The following is a 21,575-nucleotide window of genomic DNA, read 5'->3' as shown; positions in this document are numbered from 1 at the left end:
GTTTTTCTTGTTCTGCTTTTTTGCAGTATACAATTATTTTACAACAAATCAAGACAATATCAGTACAAAAGAAGCATTCAACAAATATATAGAATATAGACCGAGTCACATGTAAGAATATTTTAATATTATAAATATACTCGGGATAATTCACAAAAGGCCGATGTTTCCCTTTTCTATTAGAGAAGATATGTTTAATTCGTATAACCAGTGTCAATATCCTACATCTATAAGTTATGATAACTATAACATTTGTTTAAATTTTATTTTTGTATTTCAAAATCCGAAGAACCATTCCAAAAGTCTTGGCTTGGACATTCTACGTAAACTAACCAAATACTGCCCTCTGTATCGGGCCTCCTGAACTTAACCACAACAAAAGCGAGATGGTGAGAAAAGATTGTGATTAAGAGAGCTTATTTAGAATTAACGTTATCAGATTAGTAAAATAATGTCATAAAGTTGTTACATATCAATTATTATATTATATTATGGGATATTGGTAGTTGTTATATTTGTATTTGTCCATGAAAGTTGAAGTTAAATTCCTGACGTCTGGGCCATGTGGATTTATTGATGTGAGCGATTCATCTGTTCTGTGTTACAGCCGCCCAAAAAAGATACAAAAGCTAAAGCCGGGGCCTCTAAACAGCCCGCGAAGAAGAAAGAGGGGTCTTCAGGAGGCAAGGCTAAGAAGAAGAAGTGGTCCAAAGGAAAGGTAAGTTGAAACTTCATGTAGGGGAGTTGGTATCTCCTGCCCATGGCATGTCACCTCAGCACCTGTGACCTGAGCTACGACACACTAATTAATCCTTATCAACGCCCTGAGGCATAAGGAAACTAACACCTGTCACTGGCATAATTAGGAACAAATTCATAGATGTCCCATCAGTAAAATTGCATATTCATGCAATATAACTCTACCTCCAAAAATATTTTTGTGTTCATTGATGATTTATATTTTCAATTACCCTAGCATTTGTTATTGCCTGAAATCACTAGTTTCTGATGTAGCATTAATCTTTTCATAGATAATGATAAACTCTAGTAATTTCCAACAATTATGCATATCAGAATTGCAGCAAATCATAAAATCAACTATATTCTATAATAAATTTCTGGAGGCATAGTCTTGGGTATTTGTTCACTTGTGTACTTGGACGCGATATAGTGTTAGAAAATTAGATATAAATTTCACGAATTATAATGCACGAATGTAATATGCAATTTTCTCGGCAGAAATAAAAATAAATACCTTGCTGAAAGCCAATGTACCAAAGAACGAAGTCGCTAGCATAGGATCGGGACGTCAACTTGTCATTTGTCAAGTGTTGTCTGCCGGTCCAGTTGAGGCATGGTCATGGTCGGTCTCACTAATTGCCGAACAAAGCCGAACAAAACAACAAAACCCAAACAAGGACGGGTTCTGCTCAAATGCATATATATATATATATATATATATATAGGTACCCCCACAAAATTTTCAAAAAAAAATTAACCTTTATATTATTGTTGCATATGAAAGACAACTTTATTAGAAACAAAATGCTTTTTAAATTTTTGAAATAGCTTGAAAAATAAGGGAGATACGATTTTTTGAATTATTTTCTTAGCCCGCATTTTTGGCTCGACTTTACCATAACAAAGTGTTAGAATTAAGGGTGGTAATTTGTAAAGATTTCGGTAAAGAAATACACATTAACTCTAAACCACTGGTCCAATTTGATTAAAATTCGGAATACTTGGGTTTTATGGATCAACAAATCACATGAGCATGTCAAAAACAAAGTGAGACATCTCCATCATACCATATTTGCCTTTTCATGGCAACCATGAAGCTGTCGCTAAACGCCGACCGAAGTCGACCGACGCCGACCAAAACCACACAATCACGGTTTTTGCTCAAATGCATAATTTATATATAAAAAATAGCACATGGTTGCATTATTTGACCTATTTTCTTTAAAATGGATAATTTCCACGTAAAATGATCGAAGAGAAGTTACGTTTTTATCCTCTGAAAAATTATCAGCCGGCAACCAACGCCGACGAAACCCAAACAATGACGTTGGTTGCCGGTTGATAATTTTGTAGAGGATAAAAACGTAACTTCTCTTCGATCATTCTACATGGAAATCACACATTTTAAAGAAAATAGGTCAAATAATGCAACCATATGCTATTTTTTATATATAAATTATGCATTTGAGCAAAAACCGTCATTGTGTGTTTTTGGTCGTCAATGGTAATAGTAAACAAAATCGAACGCGAACTGGACGCATCAGATTCATGGGTGATATAGCTAAATTCCGGGGCTTTTAGCTCAAACACGCAAAAGTCAATTTTCTTAAGCTTCTCAATTCTGGGAGAAAATAGGTTGAAAAACTTGTTTATGTAACTTAAAATTATGTTTAGACATTCTTTATCTTAATATTTTTACTCGGAAAACTATGTTGCCGAGTTTGAAAACCAAATTTCCGTTTAAGTCGCTGAAAAATTGTTTCTATTTCAAGAATTAGCCTTACACTTGCAAAACAACAAGGTAATTTGAATATCTTGCGCATGCGCAAAGCGCGGGAAGCATTCAAATTGAACTAAACAAAAAATAGTGGGCCGCAACATTTGGCCATGAAAACAACACAAGATCGACAGTGGCGCCGCGCGCGGATTCCGGGGTACCTAATATATATATATATATATATATATATATAAATATTTATATATATATATATATGGTTGCATTATTTAAACTATTTTCTTTAAAATGTGTGATTTCCATGTAATATGATCAAAGAGAAGTTAGTTTTTATCCTCTGCAAAATTACCGAACACAGCTACGATTCGTCCAGCCCGCCGTCTATGATCACTGGTGGTATGGATCAAACTACACTCTTTTAAGTTTCTTACTGTTGTGTTAAATTACATAAAAATCACACATTTTAAAGAAAAGTTTAAATAATTCAACTATATGCAGTCTATTACACTAATAACACAATAAGAAACTTAAAAGAGTGTAGTTTGATCCATACCACCAGTGATCATAAACGGCGTCCTGGACGAATCGTAGCTGGGGTCGGTAAAATTGCAGAGGATAAAAACGTAAGTTCTCTTTGATCATGTTACATGGAAATCACACATTTTAAAGAAAATAGTTCAAATAATGCAACCATGTATATATAGTGTGCATTTGAGCAAAACCCATCCTTGTTTGGTTTTTGTTTTGTTTGGCTTTTCTCGAGTTTGTTCGGCAATTAGTGAGACCTGTCATGGTGTACACTGTCGGTACTTCTGCCAGTACCTTGCGAGGTATATATTCTTGAAGAGATGCTATGGAGCTGAAATCCATTCATTCTTTCAAGCTATGAAAAACCTATGTACCCCGCAATCAGAAAGTGATTGAACAGTCCACCAACATCCGTGACGATGGCAATGATCCGGATGACCTTAAATTGCAGGTACTGATTTACTAAACACAAGTTAGGTTAGATGAATTTATAATCCTTTTATTTTGTTGATGGCATATAACAAACATGGCATACCTTTCATCTGGTGTGACTTCGTTACTTGCTAAATCTGTCTTGGCAACATTTTTGCATATTATGTTGATACATAATTTATGAAATTAGGTAAAATTTTACTTTCGACCATTGTAGGAATATAGCAATACAAAATTAAATAGTAATTTTGTAAATTAAAATGTATGAACGTATATGCAATTTTGTGTGCGGAAATGAAAATAAAAAAAAGTTGCTAAAACAGATTTCTGTAATGTAGTCGTGTACGACGAATGGTACGCCATGTTTGTTATGGTAGATGCCGATGGAGAAATGAAAGGACAATAAATTTGTCTAAACTAATCTAACCTAACCTGTGTTTAATAAATCATTACCTGCAAATTAGATATCATCCGGCTGGTCGTCGTCGTCGTGAGAGACGTTGGCGGGCTTTTCAACCACTCTCTCAGCTTGCGGAGTAAACAGATATTTTAGACAAATTTAACGTCCTTTCATTTCTCTGACGTCGGCATCTACCATAACAAACATGGTGTACCATTCGTTGTACACGACTTCGTTACTTGAGAAATCTGTTTTAGCAACTTTTTTTATTTTCATTTCCGCACACAATTGCATATTACATTCATACATTTTAATTTACAAAATTACTATTTAATTTGGATGGCTATATTCCTACAATGGTCGAAAGTAAAATTTTACCCAAAATTAATAATTTTCTAAGGCTATATCGTGTCCATGTTTACAATTGAACATTTACCTATTCTTGTTTATCAACTATTGTTCACTGGAGTTGTTACCTGCTATTTTGGGGTGATACTAAAACTCGTAGACACTCTTAAACATCTTGTAGGCATATTGTAGACATTTTGTAGGCCCGTTCAGTGCATGTTAAGGCTGGCTGTTGGTGATTTCATGTGATTTTACAATGTTCATTCTAAGTGCACACATTTCAAGTCAGTTATTGAATCTTGTGATAATTAGCAGACTAAAACGCCAGTTGTAAGCAAATCAAAGATGGTGGTGGTTGAACATTCAGGTAGAGCACCAGCAGATCAGGCTACTGTGTTAACGATTGGGAGAAGAGCAATTGAAATTTTTATTTAGGTAAATAGAAACATTAGATGCAAGTCCTGAAAGCAATTTTTCAGCTTCTGCTACCCATATAATAATTAGAGAATTTATGTCAACATTGTAATACATTATTTTATAATGGCAATAACCGCCATCTTTGATTCACTTACGACCGGTATTTTAGTCTGCCAATTATCACAAGATTCAATAACGGTCTATGTTAGTGCATTTGAAAAATAAACTAGTAAATAGTCTCAGTGTGTTTTAACTGTTCTTTCTCTCATACACATGAAGGGGGAAATCTGGATGGTTGAATTGGGTGCAGGGGGAAGTGACAGAAAATAGGTTGGGAACCACTGTCCTAGGATGAGGTGGATGGATGGGGTGAAGGGGTCTTTGGGGAATGTCTGTTGAGGAAGGACAGGAGAGAACAGAAGACGGGTGAATGGAGAATGGTTGTATATAGATGATGATGTGATGCATGAGGGGGGAGTCGTTGGTTTAATGAAGCGGCTTTGCTGTGTCTTGCGACACTGCTTCTGACCCAGGGCAGTGGACAAGGTGCAGGAATGACCCGTCATCTAGGAGGTGCTAAGATGAGAGGGAGGGTGGAGGGGTGTGGAGTGTATTCAGGGATAGAATGGGTGGGAATGATTTTATGCCTTTTCCTTTTTGGCTACCTCCCTTGTAAGGGGGAAAAAGCCTTGGTATATGTATGTATGTATCAAAGTTCACAGGTGAAAGAGAGAGCGATTAATACAGCGGTGACTTTTTTATAATGCGATTATTATGACGCAACATCGTACGTCTGGCAGCTCTTGCTGCCCGCGGGATTTTGGCCTGGCATGAAGTGGTTAATGACCCATTGTCAGAGAATGAAGTAAGATGGAGAGTAATTCTGGGTTGTGTCACAGCTGAGTAGATGGAAGGTCTCTCGTGAGGCCACTTGGGGGTAACAATTGACGAATGGAATTTTGAGTGACCCTTTCAACTAGGTTCTCCTGAGTGTGAACTCTGGTAGTGTTCAATACATGTGCAGGTGGTTCAAAATATCTTCCTGTTCTGGAAGTTTACAGTCTTCTAAAATAGAAGGATTGCTGCTAGATGGCATCTCCAACTCCAGGTGATGTTAATAAGCAGTTACGAAGACAATAGGTTTCTTGGACTAGAGGGAACGCAGGGTTCTGCTGTCATCTGTTGATTGCTCAAGGTACAATAGTAATCGGGCTGTCAGCAACCTTGATGATGACCATGGTGATCTTTAGAATTTGAGGTACTGCATTACTAAATATAGGTTAGGTTAAAATAGACTAATTTATCCTTTCATTTCTTCGACCTCTGCATCCATGGCATATCGATCAACCTCCGCAACTTCGTTCATTAGTAAATAGGTTTTAGCAAATTTTTTGTTATTGATTTCCATCATGTAAGTCGCATTATTTTGATCTATTTTAATTTACAAAATTAATAATATTCTATTGCTATTTTACATAGGTGTACAGAACTAAATTGCTCATTTTGTGGAAAAAATAATTAGAAACATGTCAATGAAAAGTTCATATATTGCTTTCTTCCCTCTAAATTTCCACTTGGGGGTGGGGGGACTGCCACTGCAACCATGTGAAAATCTGTTAATTTTTAAAGAACTAAATCGGATCTAAACTTCTAGAACAGGAAGACATTTTGAATTTCTTGCATATGAGTTGAACACTAAGAGAGTTCAAACTGGAGGTACCAGAACAAACTGGTTTTAGCACTTCTGCAGAACAGCTCCAGGATGGTGACCAGACATCTTCCTTGGCGTTCCCTATCTGCAAATATCAATTCATGGTTGCTATGTGTAACCTTTTGTTTAGAGTTTGCACACGAAGCCTTGAAACACTTGTATGCTATCTATATGCCAAGGGCTTCTTCACCCCTTCCATACGGTGACGCCTACATAGGCATCATGAGGAGCAAGTGGGTACGCGAGGATGCCGACGTCGGTGTCTTGATTATATTGTAGTTGTACCTGCGTGACCCCCATTCTCTGTAAACTAGCTTCATCATATTTTCTACGGTTATCAATATTCATGGGTGAAAGAGAGAACGATCGATAGAGGGGTGCCTTTATTTTTTATAATGCGAGTATTATGACGCAACATCGTACGTCTGGCAGCTAATGCTAATGCTGCCCACAAGATTTTGGCCCGGAGTGAACTGGTTAAGAAGGGTGGTAGGCATGCACTGGGTTCCATTCACCAACCATTGTTCCCCTCTCATCTCCTTGTGGATTACGTTATCCCTGTCTCCTATCCTGCCTTGGTCAGAATTAGTAATGTTACAGCATGAGGGACAGGAACTGGTTCAATACATGTGCAGGTGGTTCAAAATGTCTTCCTGTTCTAGAAGTTTACGGTCTTCTAATATAAAAGGATTGCTGCTAGATGGCATCTCCAACTCTAGGTGATGTTAATAAGTAGTTATGAAGACAATAGGTTTCTTTGACTTTGAGAGAGCATAGGGTTCTGCTGTTAATAATAATCAGGCCGTCAGCAACCTTGATGGTGATCTTCAGAATTTGAGGTGCTGAATTACCAAATATAGGTTGGGTTAGAATAGACTAATTTATCCTTTCATTTCTTCAACCTCTGCATCCATCAAAAACATGGCATATCATTCAACTGCCATGACTATGTTCATTAGTATGTAGGTTTTAGCAAATTTTTTTTTTTTGATTTCCATCAAGTAAGTTGCATTATTTTATCTATTATAATTTATAAAGTTAATAATTTTCTATTGCTATTTTACATATGCGTACAGAACTAAATTGCTCATTTTGTGGAAAAAATAATCTAGAAACATGTCAATAAAAAGTTCATATATTGCTTTCTTCCCTCTAAATTTCCACCTGGGGGAGGGGGGGGGGACTACCACTGCAACTATCTAAACCTATTTAAACATGAAAATCTGTTAATTTTTAAAGAACTAAATCAGATCTAAACTTCTAGAACAGGAAGACATTTTGAATTTCTTGCATACGAGTTGAACACTAAGAGAGTTGAAACTGGAGGTACCAGAACAAACTGGTTTTAGCACTTCTGCAGAACAGCTCCAGGATGGTGACCAGACATCTTCCTTGGCGTTCCCTATCTGCAAATATCAATTCATGGTTGCTATGTGTAACCTTTTGTTTAGAGTTTGCACACGAAGCCTTGAAACACTTGTATGCTATCTATATGCCAAGGGCTTCTTCTTCTTAACCCCTTCCATATGGTGATGCCTACGTAGGCATCATGAGGAGCAAGTGGGTACGCGAGGATGCCGACTTCGGCGTCTTGATTATATTGTAGTTGTACCTGCGTGACCCCCATTCTCTGTAAACTAGCTTCATCATATTTTCTATGGTTATCAAAATTCACGGGTGAAAGAGAGAACGATCGATAGAGGGGTGCCTTTATTTTTTATAATGCGAGTATTATGACACAACATTGTACGTCTAGCAGCTAATGCTGATGCTGCCCACAAGATTTTGGCCCGGAGTGAAGTGGGTAAGAAGGGTGGTAGACATGCACTGGGTTCCATTCACCAACCATTGTTCCCCTCTCATCTGCTTGTGGATTACGTCATCCCTGTCTCCTATCCTGCCTTGGTCAGAATTAGTGCAGCAAGACGGCAGATTCCTAGCAGGGCTGCATCATTGACTTTCTCCCATTATGGCAGCCCTTGTTAATTAGAACTACTTACAGAACAAAAGTAGTAATGTTACATGAGGGACAGGAACTGGTTCAATACATGTGCAGGTGGTTCATAATGTCTTCCTGTTCTAGAAGTTTACAGTCTTCTAATATAAAAGGATTGCTGCTAGATGGCATCTCCAACTCTAGGTGATGTTATTAAGCAGTTACGAAGACATTAGGTTTCTTTTGACTTTGAGAGAACATAGGGTTCTGCTGTCAATAATAATAATCAGGTCGTCAGCAATCTTGATGATGACCATGGTGATCTTCAGAATTTGAGGTGCTGAATTAAATGTAGGTTGGGTTAGAATAGACTAATTTATCCTTTCATTTCTTCGACCTCTGCATCAATCAAAAACATGGCATATCATTCAACCGCTGTGACTATGTTCATTAGTATATAGGTTTTAGCAATTTTTTTTTTTATTGATTTCCATCAAGTAAGTTGCATTATGTTGATCTATTATAATTTACAAAATTGATCATTTTCTATTGCTATTTACATATGCGTACAGAACTAAATTGCTCATTTTGTGGAAAAAATAATCTAGAAACATGTCAATAAAAAGTTCATATTGCTTTCTTCCCTCTAAATTTCCACCTGGGGGAGGGGGGGGACTACCACTGCAACCATCTAAACCTATTTAAACATGTGCTAATCTGTTAATTTTTAAAGAACCAAATCAGATCTAAACTGCTAGAACAGGAAGACTTTTTGAATTTCTTGCATACGAGTTGAACACTAAAAGAGTTCAAACTGGAGGTACCAGAACAAACTGGTTTTAGCACTTCTGCAGAACAGCTCCAGGATGGTGATCAGACATCTTCCTTGGCGTTCCCTATCTGCAAATATCAATTCATGGTTGCTATGTGTAAACTTTTGTTTAGAGTTTGCACACGAAGCCTTGAAACACTTGTATGCTATCTATATGCCAAGGGCTTCTTCTTAACCCCTTCCATATGGTGATGCCTACGTAGGCATCATGAGGAGCAAGTGGGTACGTGAGGATGCCGACTTCGGCGTCTTGATTATATTGTAGTTGTACCTGCGTGACCCCATTCTCTGTAAACTAGCCTCATCATATTTTCTATGGTTATCAAAATTCACGGGTGAAAGAGAGAACGATTGATAGAGGGGTGCCTTTATTTTCTATAATGAGAGTATTATGACGCAACATTGTACATCTGGCAGCTAATGCTAATGCTGCCCACAAGATTTTGGCCCGGAGTGAAGTGGTTAAGAAGGGTGGTAGGAATGCACCGGGTTCCATTCACCAACCATTGTTCCCCTCTCATCTCCTTGTGGATTACGTCATCCCTGTCTCCTATCCTGCCTTGGTCAGAATTAGTGCAGCAAGACAGCAGATTCCTAGCAGGGCTGCATCATTGACTTTGTCCCATTATGGCAGCTCTTGTTAATTAGAACTACTTACAGAACAAAAGTAGTAATGTTACAGCGTGAGGGACAGGAACTGGTTCAATACATGTGCAGGTGGTTCAAAATGTCTTCCTGTTCTAGAAGTTTACAGTCTTCTAAAATAAAAGGATTGCTGCTAGATGGCATCTCCAACTCTAGGTGATGTTAATAAGCAGTTACGAAGACAATAGGTTTCTTTTGACTTTGAAAGAACATAGGGTTCTGCTGTCAACAATAATAATCAGGCCGTCAGCAACCTTGATGATGACCATGGTGAACTTCAGAATTTGAGGTGCTGAATTAAATGTAGGTTGGGTTAGAATAGACTAATTTATCCTTTCATTTCTTCGACCTCTGCATCCATCAAAAACATTGCATATCATTCAACCGCCGTGACTATGTTCATTAGTATATAGGTTTTAGCAATTTTTTTTATTGATTTCCATCAAGTAAGTTGCATTATTTTGATCTATTATAATTTACAAAATTGATCATTTTCTATTGCTATTTTACATATGCATACAGAAGTAAATTGCTAATTTTCTGGAAAAAATAAGCTAGAAACATGTAAAAAAAGTTCATATATTGCTTTCTTCCCTCTAAATTTCCACCTGGGGGAGGGGGGGGGACTACCACTTCAACTATCTAAACCTATATAAACATGTGAAAATCTGTTAATTTTTAAAGAACCAAATCAAATATAAACTTCTAGAACAGGAAGACATTTTGAATTTCTTGCATACGAGTTGAACACTTAAGAGAGTTCAAACTGGAGGTACCAGAACAAACTGGTTTTAGCACTTCTGCTGCAGAACAGCTCCAGGATGGTGATCAGACATCTTCCTTGGCGTTCCCTATCTGCAAATATCAATTCATGGTTGCTATGTGTAACCTTTTGTTTAGAGTTTGCACACGAAGCCTTGAAACACTTGTATGCTATCTATATGCCAAGGGCTTCTTCTTCTTCTTCTTAACCCCTTCCATACGTAGGCATCATGAGGAGCAAGTGGGTACGCGAGGATGCCGACGTCGGCGTCTTGATTATATTGTAGTTGTACCTGCGTGACCCCCATTCTCTGTAAACTAGCTTCATCATATTTTCTATGGTTATCAAAATTCACAGGTGAAAGAGAGAACGATCGATAGAGGGGTGCCTTTATTTTTTATAATGCGAGTATTATGACACAACATCGTACGTCTGGCAGCTAATGCTAATGCTGCCCACAAGATTTTGGCCCGGAGTGAAGTGGTTAAGAAGGGTGGTAGGCATGCACTGGGTTCCATTCACCAACCATTGTTCCCCTCTCATCTCCTTGTGGATTACATCATCCCTGTCTCCTATCCTGCCTTGGTCAGAATTAGTGCAGCAAGACAGCAGATTCCTAGCAGGGCTGCATCATTGACTTTGTCCCATTATGGCAGCTCTTGTTAATTAGAACTACTTACAGAACAAAAGTAGTAATGTTACAGCATGAGGGACAGGAACTGGTTCAATACATGTGCAGGTGGTTCAAAATGTCTTCCTGTTCTAGAAGTTTACAGTCTTCTAAAATAAAAGGATTGCTGCTAGATGGCATCTCCAACTCTAGGTGATGTTAATAAGCAGTTACGAAGACAATAGGTTTCTTTGACTCTGAGAGAACATAGGGTTAGGCCGTCAGCAACCTTGATGATGACCATGGTGATCTTAAGAATTTGAGGTGCTGAATTACTAAATGTAGGTTGGGTTAGAATAGACTAATTTATCCTTTCATTTCTTCGATCTCTGCATCCATCAAAAACATGGCATATCATTCAACCGCCGTGACTATGTTCATTAGTATATAGGTTTTAGCAATTTTTTTTTTATTGATTTCCATCAAGTAAGTTGCATTATTTTGATCTATCATAATTTACAAAGTTAATAAATTTCTATTGCTATTTTACATTTGCGTACAGAACTAAATTGCTCATTTTGTGAAAAAATAATCTAGAAACATGTCAATAAAAAGTTCATATATTTTCTTCCCTCTAAATTTCCACCTGGAGGAAGGGGGGGGGCTACCGCTGCAACTATCTAAACCTATTTAAACGTGAAAATCTGTTAATTTTTAAAGAACTAAATCAGATCTAAACTTCTAGAACAGGAAGACATTTTGAATTTCTTGCATACGAGTTGAACACTAAGAGAGTTCAAACTGGCTTTAGCACTTCTGCAGAACAGCTCCAGGATGGTGACCAGACATCTTCCTTGGCGTTCCCTATCTGCAAATATCAATTCATGGTTGCTATGTGTAACCTTTTGTTTAGAGTTTGCACACGAAGCCTTGAAACACTTGTATGCTATCTATATGCCAAGGGCTTCTTCTTCTTAACCCCTTCCATATGGTGACACCTACGTAGGCATCATGAGGAGCAAGTGGGTACGCGAGGATGCCGATTTCGGCGTCTTGATTATATTGTAGTTGTACCTGCGTGACCCCCATTCTCTGTAAACTAGCCTCATCATATTTTCTATGGTTATCAAAATTCACGGGTGAAAGAGAGAACGATCGATAGAGGGGTGCCTTTATTTTCTATAATGCGAGTATTATGACGCAACATCGTACGTCTGGCAGCTGATGCTGCCCACAAGATTTTGGCCCGGAGTGAAGTGGTTAAGAAGGGTGGTAGGCATACACCGGGTTCCATTCACCAACCATTGTTCCCCTCTCATCTCCTTGAATACGAGTTGAACACTAAGAGAGTTGAAACTGGAGTTACCAGAACAAACTGGTTTTAGCACTTCTGCAGAACAGCTCCAGGATGGTGATCAGACATCTTCCTTGGCGTTCCCTATCTGCAAATATCAATTCATGGTTGCTATGTGTAACCTTTTGTTTAGAGTTTGCACACGAAGCCTTGAAACACTTGTATGCTATCTATATGCCAAGGGCTTCTTCTTAACCCCTTCCATATGGTGACACCATTGTTCCCCTCTCATCTCCTCGTGGATTACGTCATCCCTGTCTCCTATCCTGCCTTGGTCAGAATTAGTGCAGCAAGACGGCAGATTCCTAGCAGGGCTGCATCATTGACTTTCTCCCATTATGGCAGCTCTTGTTAATTAGAACTACTTGCAGAACAAAAGTAGTAATGTTACAGCATGAGGGACAGGAACTGGTTCAATACATGTGCAGGTGGTTCAAAATGTCTTCCTGTTCTAGAAGTTTACAGTCTTCTAAAATAAAAGGATTGCTGTTAGATGGCATCTCCAACTCTAGGTGATGTTAATAAGCAGTTACGAAGACAATAGGTTTCTTTTGACTTTGAGAGAACATAGGGTTCTGCTGTCATCTGTTGATTGCTCGAGGTACAATAATAATCAGGCCATCAGCAACCTTGATGCTGACCATGGTGATCTTCAGAATTTGAGGTGCTGAATTACTAAATATAGGGGTTAGAATAGACTAATTTATCCTTTTATTTCTTCGACCTCTGCATCCATCAAAAACATGGCATATCATTCAACTGCCGTAACTATGTTCATTAGTATATAGGTTTTAGCAATTATTTTTTATTGATTTCCATTAAGTAAGTTGCATTATTTTGATCTAATTATAATTTACAAAATTAATAATTTTCTATTGCTATTTTACATATGCGTACAGAACTAAATTGCTCATTTTGTGGAAAAAATAATCTAGAAACATGTCAATAAAAAGTTCATATATTGCTTTCTTCCCTCTAAATTTCCACCTGGAGGAGTGGGGGGGGGTGGACTACCACTGCAACTATCTGTTAATCTTATAGAACTAAATCAAATCTAAACTTCTAGAACTGGAAGACATTTTGAATTTCCTGCATATGAGTCGAACACAGAGTTCAAACTGGTTTAAGTACTTTTGCAGAACAGCTCCAGGATGATGACCAGACATCGTCCTTGGCGTTCCCTATCTGCAAATATAAATTCATGGTTGCTATGTGTAACCTTTTGTATAGAGTTTGCACACGAAGCCTTGAAACACTTGTAGTATGCTATCTATATACCAAGGGCCTCTTCCTCTTTAGAAGGGTGGTAGGGATGCAGTGTGTTCCATTCACCAACCATTGTTCCCCTCTCATCTCCTCGTGGATGACGTCATCCCTGTCTCCTATCCTGCCTTGGTCAGAATTGATGCAGCAAGACAGATTCATAGCAGGGCTGCATCATTGACTTTCTCATAGCATACCTTCCTGAACTCCATCACTAACTGGCTTAATCCCCCTCTGCATAGTAAGCACAATAAATGTAAATTAAAATTATGGCCTAATGTTGGTATTTGTATTGTGGAACTAGTGTGGCAGCTCTTGTTAGTTGGGAACAAATATGGCAGCTCTTGTTAATTAAAACTACTTGCAGGACAAAAGTAGTAATGTTACAGCATGAGGGACAGGAACTTGTTCACGTGCTATACTCTGCTTCAAAGCAGTTCTTGTTCAGGATGAGTGACGGTGGATGTAGTGAGACTACCTTGTTGCTCAATCCAGAAACAACTGGTTTATGAGAGCACTGTATGCAGAAAAGCTTCAGGATGGTGACCAGACCTCCTTGACCTTCCCTATCTGCAAGTATGAATTCATGGTTGCTATGTGTTGCCTTTTTTGTGGAGTTTACACATACAACATTGAAATGTGTGCATAGGATGCACAATTAAGAGCAAGATATGGTGTTAGGCCAGTGGTCTATGTTCCATGTTGGGCATTCATATGTTAGGCTGGTAGTCTGCCCCCATGTTGGGCACCACTTAGGCTGGTTGAAGGCAAACTCTGAAGATAAGAGTTGGGGGGAGAAGAATTAGATGGTGAGGGGGTGAACTACTGTATTTCAAGTTGTCTCTGGGTGATCTGCTTGCAATGGAGTAAAGGGAGGGGGCAAGACAGCAAGAAGGCTCACGTATACTGCTATGCAGCGTTCTGAATCTGGGTATTGGTCCATCCTTTATATACATGGCAGGTCTTGACCTGTGCTCCTGCTTGCCTTGAGGTCAAGTGTGAGGCAAGGGAATGTAGGCAAAATGTTCTGATACCGGTGACTCACAAAGACGTGCAGACTGGCAAGCTGTACGTGTTTCCTGAGGGAGGCTTTGTGTGATGGTCATGTGGCAGAGCCTAGCACTGGTTAGTCATCATGGAGCATGAATGATTTCCTCAAGGAGGCTTTGTCCCACCCATGGACCTCAGGGAAGTTCTGGGTTGTGTTGCTGCTGAGTAGATGTAATTGTGTCTCATGGGGCCACTTGGGGGGTCAGTAAGGTTTTGAGACGCCAAGAAGAGGTGAGGTGGAATGGTGAGGACCAGTCATGATCACTACTAACAAATGGCTTGTTGAGTTGGTGCTTATATTTAATTTTGGAACAAGCATGGCATTGACAATAGCAGAACAAATGTGGAATTGTTTTGGTATACAAATGTTGGTGGCATGGAGAATACCTAGCTCACATACTTTACTGAGCTTCAAAGTACTTCTTGTTCAGGATGAGTGACAGGGTGGCACTGAGGCAACCACCCTGTTGGACAATCCAGAACAAACTAGTTCATGAGATATGCAGAACAATGGTGTGCACACAAAACCCTGAAACATGTGTATATTATATATAATTTATTATGGCTTATTGTGTGATAGGAAAGTGCAATTGAATTGTGAGTGCAGAGGAATGGTTTTACTAGTATGGTGGTTTATTGTTTTAAAATGTGAGGGGTGGTCAGCAGCAAGATTGGCAGCCAAAGGAACTTGGTTAGGTTGGGGAGGTTAGGATTAACGAAAGATGATGGCAATGTAAAATTGTTCATAGCCCATTTTCTAATTTGACATTACTTTCAGGTGCGAGACAAACTTAACAACTTGGTGTTGTTTGACAAGGCGACCTATGAAAAGTTGTTAAAGGAAGTCCCATCCTACAAGTTGATTACCCCTTCAGTTGTCAGTGAACGTCTTAAAATACGTGGTTCTCTGGCTCGTAAGGCCCTTGAAGAACTTCTAGTGAAGGGTTAGTATATTTCTTCAGTTAAATAGCTTTTAATTGTGTATAGAATCTTGTAAAACTGATTAATTGATTTTTCATTCCACAAAACTTTTCACATGCATGTGCTTGTTAGAATTTTTTCTGATTTTAAAGTACACATACCACTACAATCAAAAGTAATGAGAAAATGTCTGGAGAGAAACAATTTTCATAAGCTCACAAAACTTTTTGTCTCCTTCAAAATAATTGCCTCTCACATCTACACACTTCTACATGCATCTCTCCCAATCCTGGAAGACCTCAAAGTACTTTTTCAGTAGTCCCTTCAGGTAACTTTCCAATGCCTCTTTCAGCTCCTTTGTTGACTGGAATCTGGTTCCCCTGAGGCCATGCGTGGGAACGGGAAGAAGTTGCAAGGGGCTAGGTCAGGGCTGTAGGGTGGGTGTTGTACCACTTTCATTCCCCTGTTGGCCATCCATGTGGGCACCAGCGTTGACTTGTGGGATGGGGCATTGTTCTGGTGGAACCACCACTGACCACTCTTCCACTGCTTGAAGTCTCTTCTTCCTCATCTCCCTGAACCTTTTCCTTATTGAGGTTAGACCCTGAGGAACCCATTCAATGTGAATGAGCCCCTGGGAGTCAAATAAAGGAATGACCATGGCCTTCTCTTACGACATGCTCATCTTTGCCTTTTTGGGTCTGGGGGAGGTCGTGTGCTTCCACTGAGCACTGACGTTTGCTCTCATGTAGGTTGGGTTAGAATAGACTAATTTATCCTTTCATTTCTTCGACCTCTGCATCCATCAAAAACATGGCATATCATTCAACCACCGTGACTATGTTCATTAGTATATAGGTTTTAGCAATTTTTTTTATTGATTTCCATCAAGTAAGTTGCATTATTTTGATCTATTATAATTTACAAAATTGATCATTTTCTATTGCTATTTTACATATGCATACAGAACTAAATTGCTCATTTTCTGGAAAAAATAAGCTAGAAACATGTCAAAAAAAGTTCATATATTGCTTTCTTCCCTCTAAATTTCCACCTGGGGGAGGGGGGGGGGACTACCACTGCAACTATCTAAACCTATTTAAACATGTGAAAATCTGTTAATTTTTAAAGAACCAAATCAGATCTAAACTTCTAGAACAGGAAGACATTTTGAATTTCTTGCATACGAGTTGAACACTAAGAGAGTTGAAACTGGAGGTACCAGAACAAACTGGTTTTAGCACTTCTGCAGAACAGCTCCAGGATGGTGATCAGACATCTTCCTTGGCGTTCCCTATCTGCAAATATCAATTCATGGTTGCTATGTGTAACCTTTTGTTTAGAGTTTGCACACGAAGCCTTGAAACACTTGTATGCTATCTATATGCCAAGGGCTTCTTCTTCTTAACCCCTTCCATACGGTGACGCCTACGTAGGCATCATGAGGAGCAAGTGGGCACGCGAGGATGCCGACGTCGGTGTCTTGATTATATTGTAGTTGTACCTGCGTGACCCCATTCTCTGTAAACTAGCCTCATCATATTTTCTATGGTTATCAAAATTCACGGGTGAAAGAGAGAACGATCGATAGAGGGGTGCCTTTATTTTCTATAATGCGAGTATTATGACGCAACATCGTACGTCTGGCAGCTAATGCTAATGCTGCCCACAAGATTTTGGCCCGGAGTGAAGTGGTTAAGAAGGGTGGTAGGCATGCACCGGGTTCCATTCACCAACCATTGTTCCCCTCTCATCTCCTTGTGGATTACATCATCCCTGTCTCCTATCCTGCCTTGGTCAGAATTAGTGCAGCAAGACAGCAGATTCCTAGCAGGGCTGCATCATTGACTTTCTCCCATTATGGCAGCTCTTGTTAATTAGAACTACTTACAGAACAAAAGTAGTAATGTTACAGCATGAGGGACAGGAACTGGTTCAATACATGTGCAGGTGGTTCAAAATGTCTTCCTGTTCTAGAAGTTTACAGTCTTCTAAAATAAAAGGATTGCTGCTAGATGGCATCTCCAACTCTAGGTGATGTTAATAAGCAGTTACGAAGACAATAGGTTTCTTTGACTCTGAGAGAACATAGGGTTAGGCCGTCAGCAACCTTGATGATGACCATGGTGATCTTAAGAATTTGAGGTGCTGAATTACTAAATGTAGGTTGGGTTAGAATAGACTAATTTATCCTTTCATTTCTTCGATCTCTGCATCCATCAAAAACATGGCATATCATTCAACCGCCGTGACTATGTTCATTAGTATATAGGTTTTAGCAATTTTTTTATTGATTTCCATCAAGTAAGTTGCATTATTTTGATCTATTATAATTTACAAAATTAATAAATTTCTATTGCTATTTTACATATGCGTACAGAACTAAATTGCTCATTTTGTGGAAAAAATAATCTAGAAACATGTCAATAAAAAGTTCATATATTTTCTTCCCTCTAAATTTCCACCTGGAGGAGGGGGGGGGCTACCACTTCAACTATCTAAACCTATTTAAACATGTGAAAATCTGTTAATTTTTAAAGAACTAAATCAGATCTAAACTTCTAGAACAGGAAGACATTTTGAATTTCTTGCATACGAGTTGAACACTAAGAGAGTTGAAACTGGAGGTACCAGAACAAACTGGTTTTAGCACTTCTGCAGAACAGCTCCAGGATGGTGACCAGACATCTTCCTTGGCGTTCCCTATCTGCAAATATCAATTCATGGTTGCTATGTGTAACCTTTTGTTTAGAGTTTGCACACGAAGCCTTGAAACACTTGTATGCTATCTATATGCCAAGGGCTTCTTCTTCTTAACCCCTTCCATATGGTGACACCTACGTAGGCATCATGAGGAGCAAGTGGGTACGCGAGGATGCCGACGTCGGCGTCTTGATTATATTGTAGTTGTACCTGCGTGACCCCCATTCTCTGTAAACTAGCCTCATCTTTGCCTTTGTGGGTCTGGGGGAGGTCGTGTGCTTCCACTGAGCACTGACGTTTGCTCTCTGGGTCATAGGTGAACACCCAACTCTTGTCGCAAGTCACTACCTTATTCAGGAAACCTGAATCAGCCTTTATAATTTCGAGAGTGTCGGTGCAACATTCCACACCAAACTGCCTCTGGTCGTTGGAGAGGATCTTTGGCACAAACTTTGTGGAGCTTCAAATCTTCGGTCAGAACTGTCTCTACTATGCCAATACTAATACCAACAGCTTCAGATGTCATCCTCACAGATATTCGATGATCTTGCATCACAAACTTTTGCACTTCCTCAATGTTTCCCTCCTTGTGTCCACTTTTCAGTGCTCCAGATCTGGGTTCATCCTCAACCTGTTCATTTCCTTCAGAAAATCTGTTAAACCACCGATAGAAACTTGCTTGGCTCATCTGTTCATCCCCATAGGCCTCCTTTAACATTGCATAAGTTTCTTGTTTGGTTTTCTTAAGTTTAACACAAAATTTGATGGTGTAACGTTGCACCAAGTGTCCCTGCATTTTGACAAGTGTTCACAGATTGGCAAACTGAATCAGACTGGTTCTACCATGTTCACCACTGCACTCAGACCTATAAATATAGAAAGTTGCCAATTAGTCATTTTATGGAATATATGTGTGTACTTCACCATGAAGTAGTGTTTTGATCAAATCATATTTAATATCTTGCCTGACATTTTCTCATTACTTATTGAACATACCTCGTACATTTACAAAAGCTTTTTCCCCCTTACAAGGGAGGTAGCTAAAAACAAAGGCATGAAATCCACTCCCATTCCACCCCCATATACTCCACTCCCATCACCCCTTTCCCTTTTATCTTGGCTCCTCCTGGATGATGGGTCATCTATCTCGCCCACTGCCCTGGGTCAGCAGTGTCGCAAGACACAGCACATCCACAGCAAGGCCAATTCATTAAATTGGTGATCTCAATCTCTGCCCCCTCATGCAGAAAAAGAAATGAGAAATCACTTTGGGCTGCATATTTATTTTACACACTCCCTCACCCCACATCCCCCACCCACTCCCTTTCATGCATGACAGCACTGTCCATACACAACCGTTCTCCGTTCACCCCATCTTCTGTCCTTCCTCAACAGATATTCCCATCTTTCCCAATGCCCTCTTTACCCCATCTATCACATCCTTGGGCACCCCCTCATGTTCACTCCTACCTCTTTTACAAATCTTCATTTTTATCTTGTGTCCAAACTATCCCAATACTCTTTAATCACATCAACTCTATCTCCCAACATAAATACATTCCTCATCTCTATATCAACAACACACACACACACACACACACACACACACACACACACACACACACACACACACACACACACACACACACACACACACACACACACACACACACTTCTTGGTGTAATATATGATGCTTCCATGCCATTTAAACAACACATCACAAACATAAAAGATAAATGCACACCTAGACTCAACGCACTTAAATCAATCACTGGAACAACATTTGGACAGAAAAACTAATACTACAATATACAAACCATACAAAACAAAGCCCTAAAAACAATTACAGGCTGCACATATACAACACCTACAGACCACCTACACCATGAAACAGAAGTCCTCAAAGTCAAAGACCACTTTGACATTAGAGGCACACAAACACTTGCTGCAGCCTCCATAAATGCAGCACACCCACTACACTACATAGCAGAACACCACACACACCAAAAAATATAAAAAATGCCCAAATATCTGTCACACACAAATACTCTTGTCTTCCTCCAAAACCACCTATACCAGCCTCCAGAAATGTCACATCACTCACTCCTCCATAAACACACTAAAAGTCAACACATTGCTGCATGGCAGACCCCCTGATAGCCATCCCTCTGAATCCTCTCTTCCACAAAAGAGCAGAGTCCACTTGGCCAGACTGTGATGTGGCCTCCTGTACCACAGAAAAAATTATGTTGGCTCAGGTCCATAGGGCCCATATAGACCCTAAAATGGTATTTCTCAACTGTTTACCCTTGCATAACCTTTAAAATAAATTGCTTGTCTCAATGAACCCCTGTGAAAAAAAAAAGTATACCATATCATTCTCATTTTATTTTCATCATAATAATAGGTCAAATAGGATGTCTACACTACATTATTACAATAACCAAGAATATGTCATGCGTGTTTAATATATTACGTATGTAAAATTGAATAAAAAATCAAAAGTGAGCTTATCTCACTTGTTCTTGTGGGACCCTTAGGGACTTTTAACCCCACAATAATGTGCAGGCAATACGGTGGGGTAACATGTAGTTTGTGTAAATTTTTTCACTGGGATGAATTTGTGTTCCTCAGTTTTATGCAACATTGATATTCTATATTATGTGATTTTTTTTATGTATGATGCAATAAACCTATTATTTGTTTGTAACAAAAATGTTTACATTGCAGGTATGATCAGACAGGTGGTGAAACATCATTCACAAGTCATCTATACCAGAACTACTAAGGGTGGTGAAGATGATGCATAAATAAATGTCTTCGTAAATTTAATGTTTCCTTACCTTAAAATGTATGGCAAAAATAACCTCAAACTGGTGCCCCTAGGTCATACTCCCTTAAGGAGTTGATATTAAGAAGTGACCGAGAGTGGCTGTATATTATTGTAAATCTTAAGAAGTGACCGAGAGTGGCTGTATATTATTGTAAATCTTTGCTCCCACTCTCATAAACTTTTGGTAGTAGATGATCTCTAGAAGCATTTTGTCGTAACCCCACGGGGAAAGTATAGATGATTATGCAATTGGCAGTAGCTAGAGTGGTTGGGAAGTGTGGAGTTCCAGGAAAAAAAATTGTATATCAGATGTAGGAAATATTTCAAAATATGCTCACTAAGATTCATACTT

General features: G+C 39.0%; 1 protein-coding gene across 1 annotated transcript; it reads left to right on the top strand.

Moving 5' to 3' along the window:
* Window positions 1-250: 250 nt before the first annotated feature.
* Window positions 251-21,217, top strand: RpS25 (ribosomal protein S25). The gene is made up of 4 exons (XM_076192661.1): window positions 251-389; window positions 608-718; window positions 15,544-15,709; window positions 21,121-21,217. Exons 1-4 carry the CDS (start codon window positions 387-389, stop codon window positions 21,198-21,200), a joined length of 360 nt encoding a protein of 119 aa, XP_076048776.1. The 5' UTR covers window positions 251-386; the 3' UTR covers window positions 21,201-21,217.
* Window positions 21,218-21,575: the final 358 nt, after the last annotated feature.

Source organism: Oratosquilla oratoria, chromosome 11, assembly GCF_046742065.1.
Source record: "Oratosquilla oratoria isolate Oo_2021 chromosome 11, ASM4674206v1, whole genome shotgun sequence".
In the NCBI taxonomy this organism is placed as follows: domain Eukaryota; kingdom Metazoa; phylum Arthropoda; class Malacostraca; order Stomatopoda; family Squillidae; genus Oratosquilla; species Oratosquilla oratoria.
Note: the sequence above shows the minus strand (reverse complement) of the source record. Positions and strands in the feature narration are given on the sequence as shown.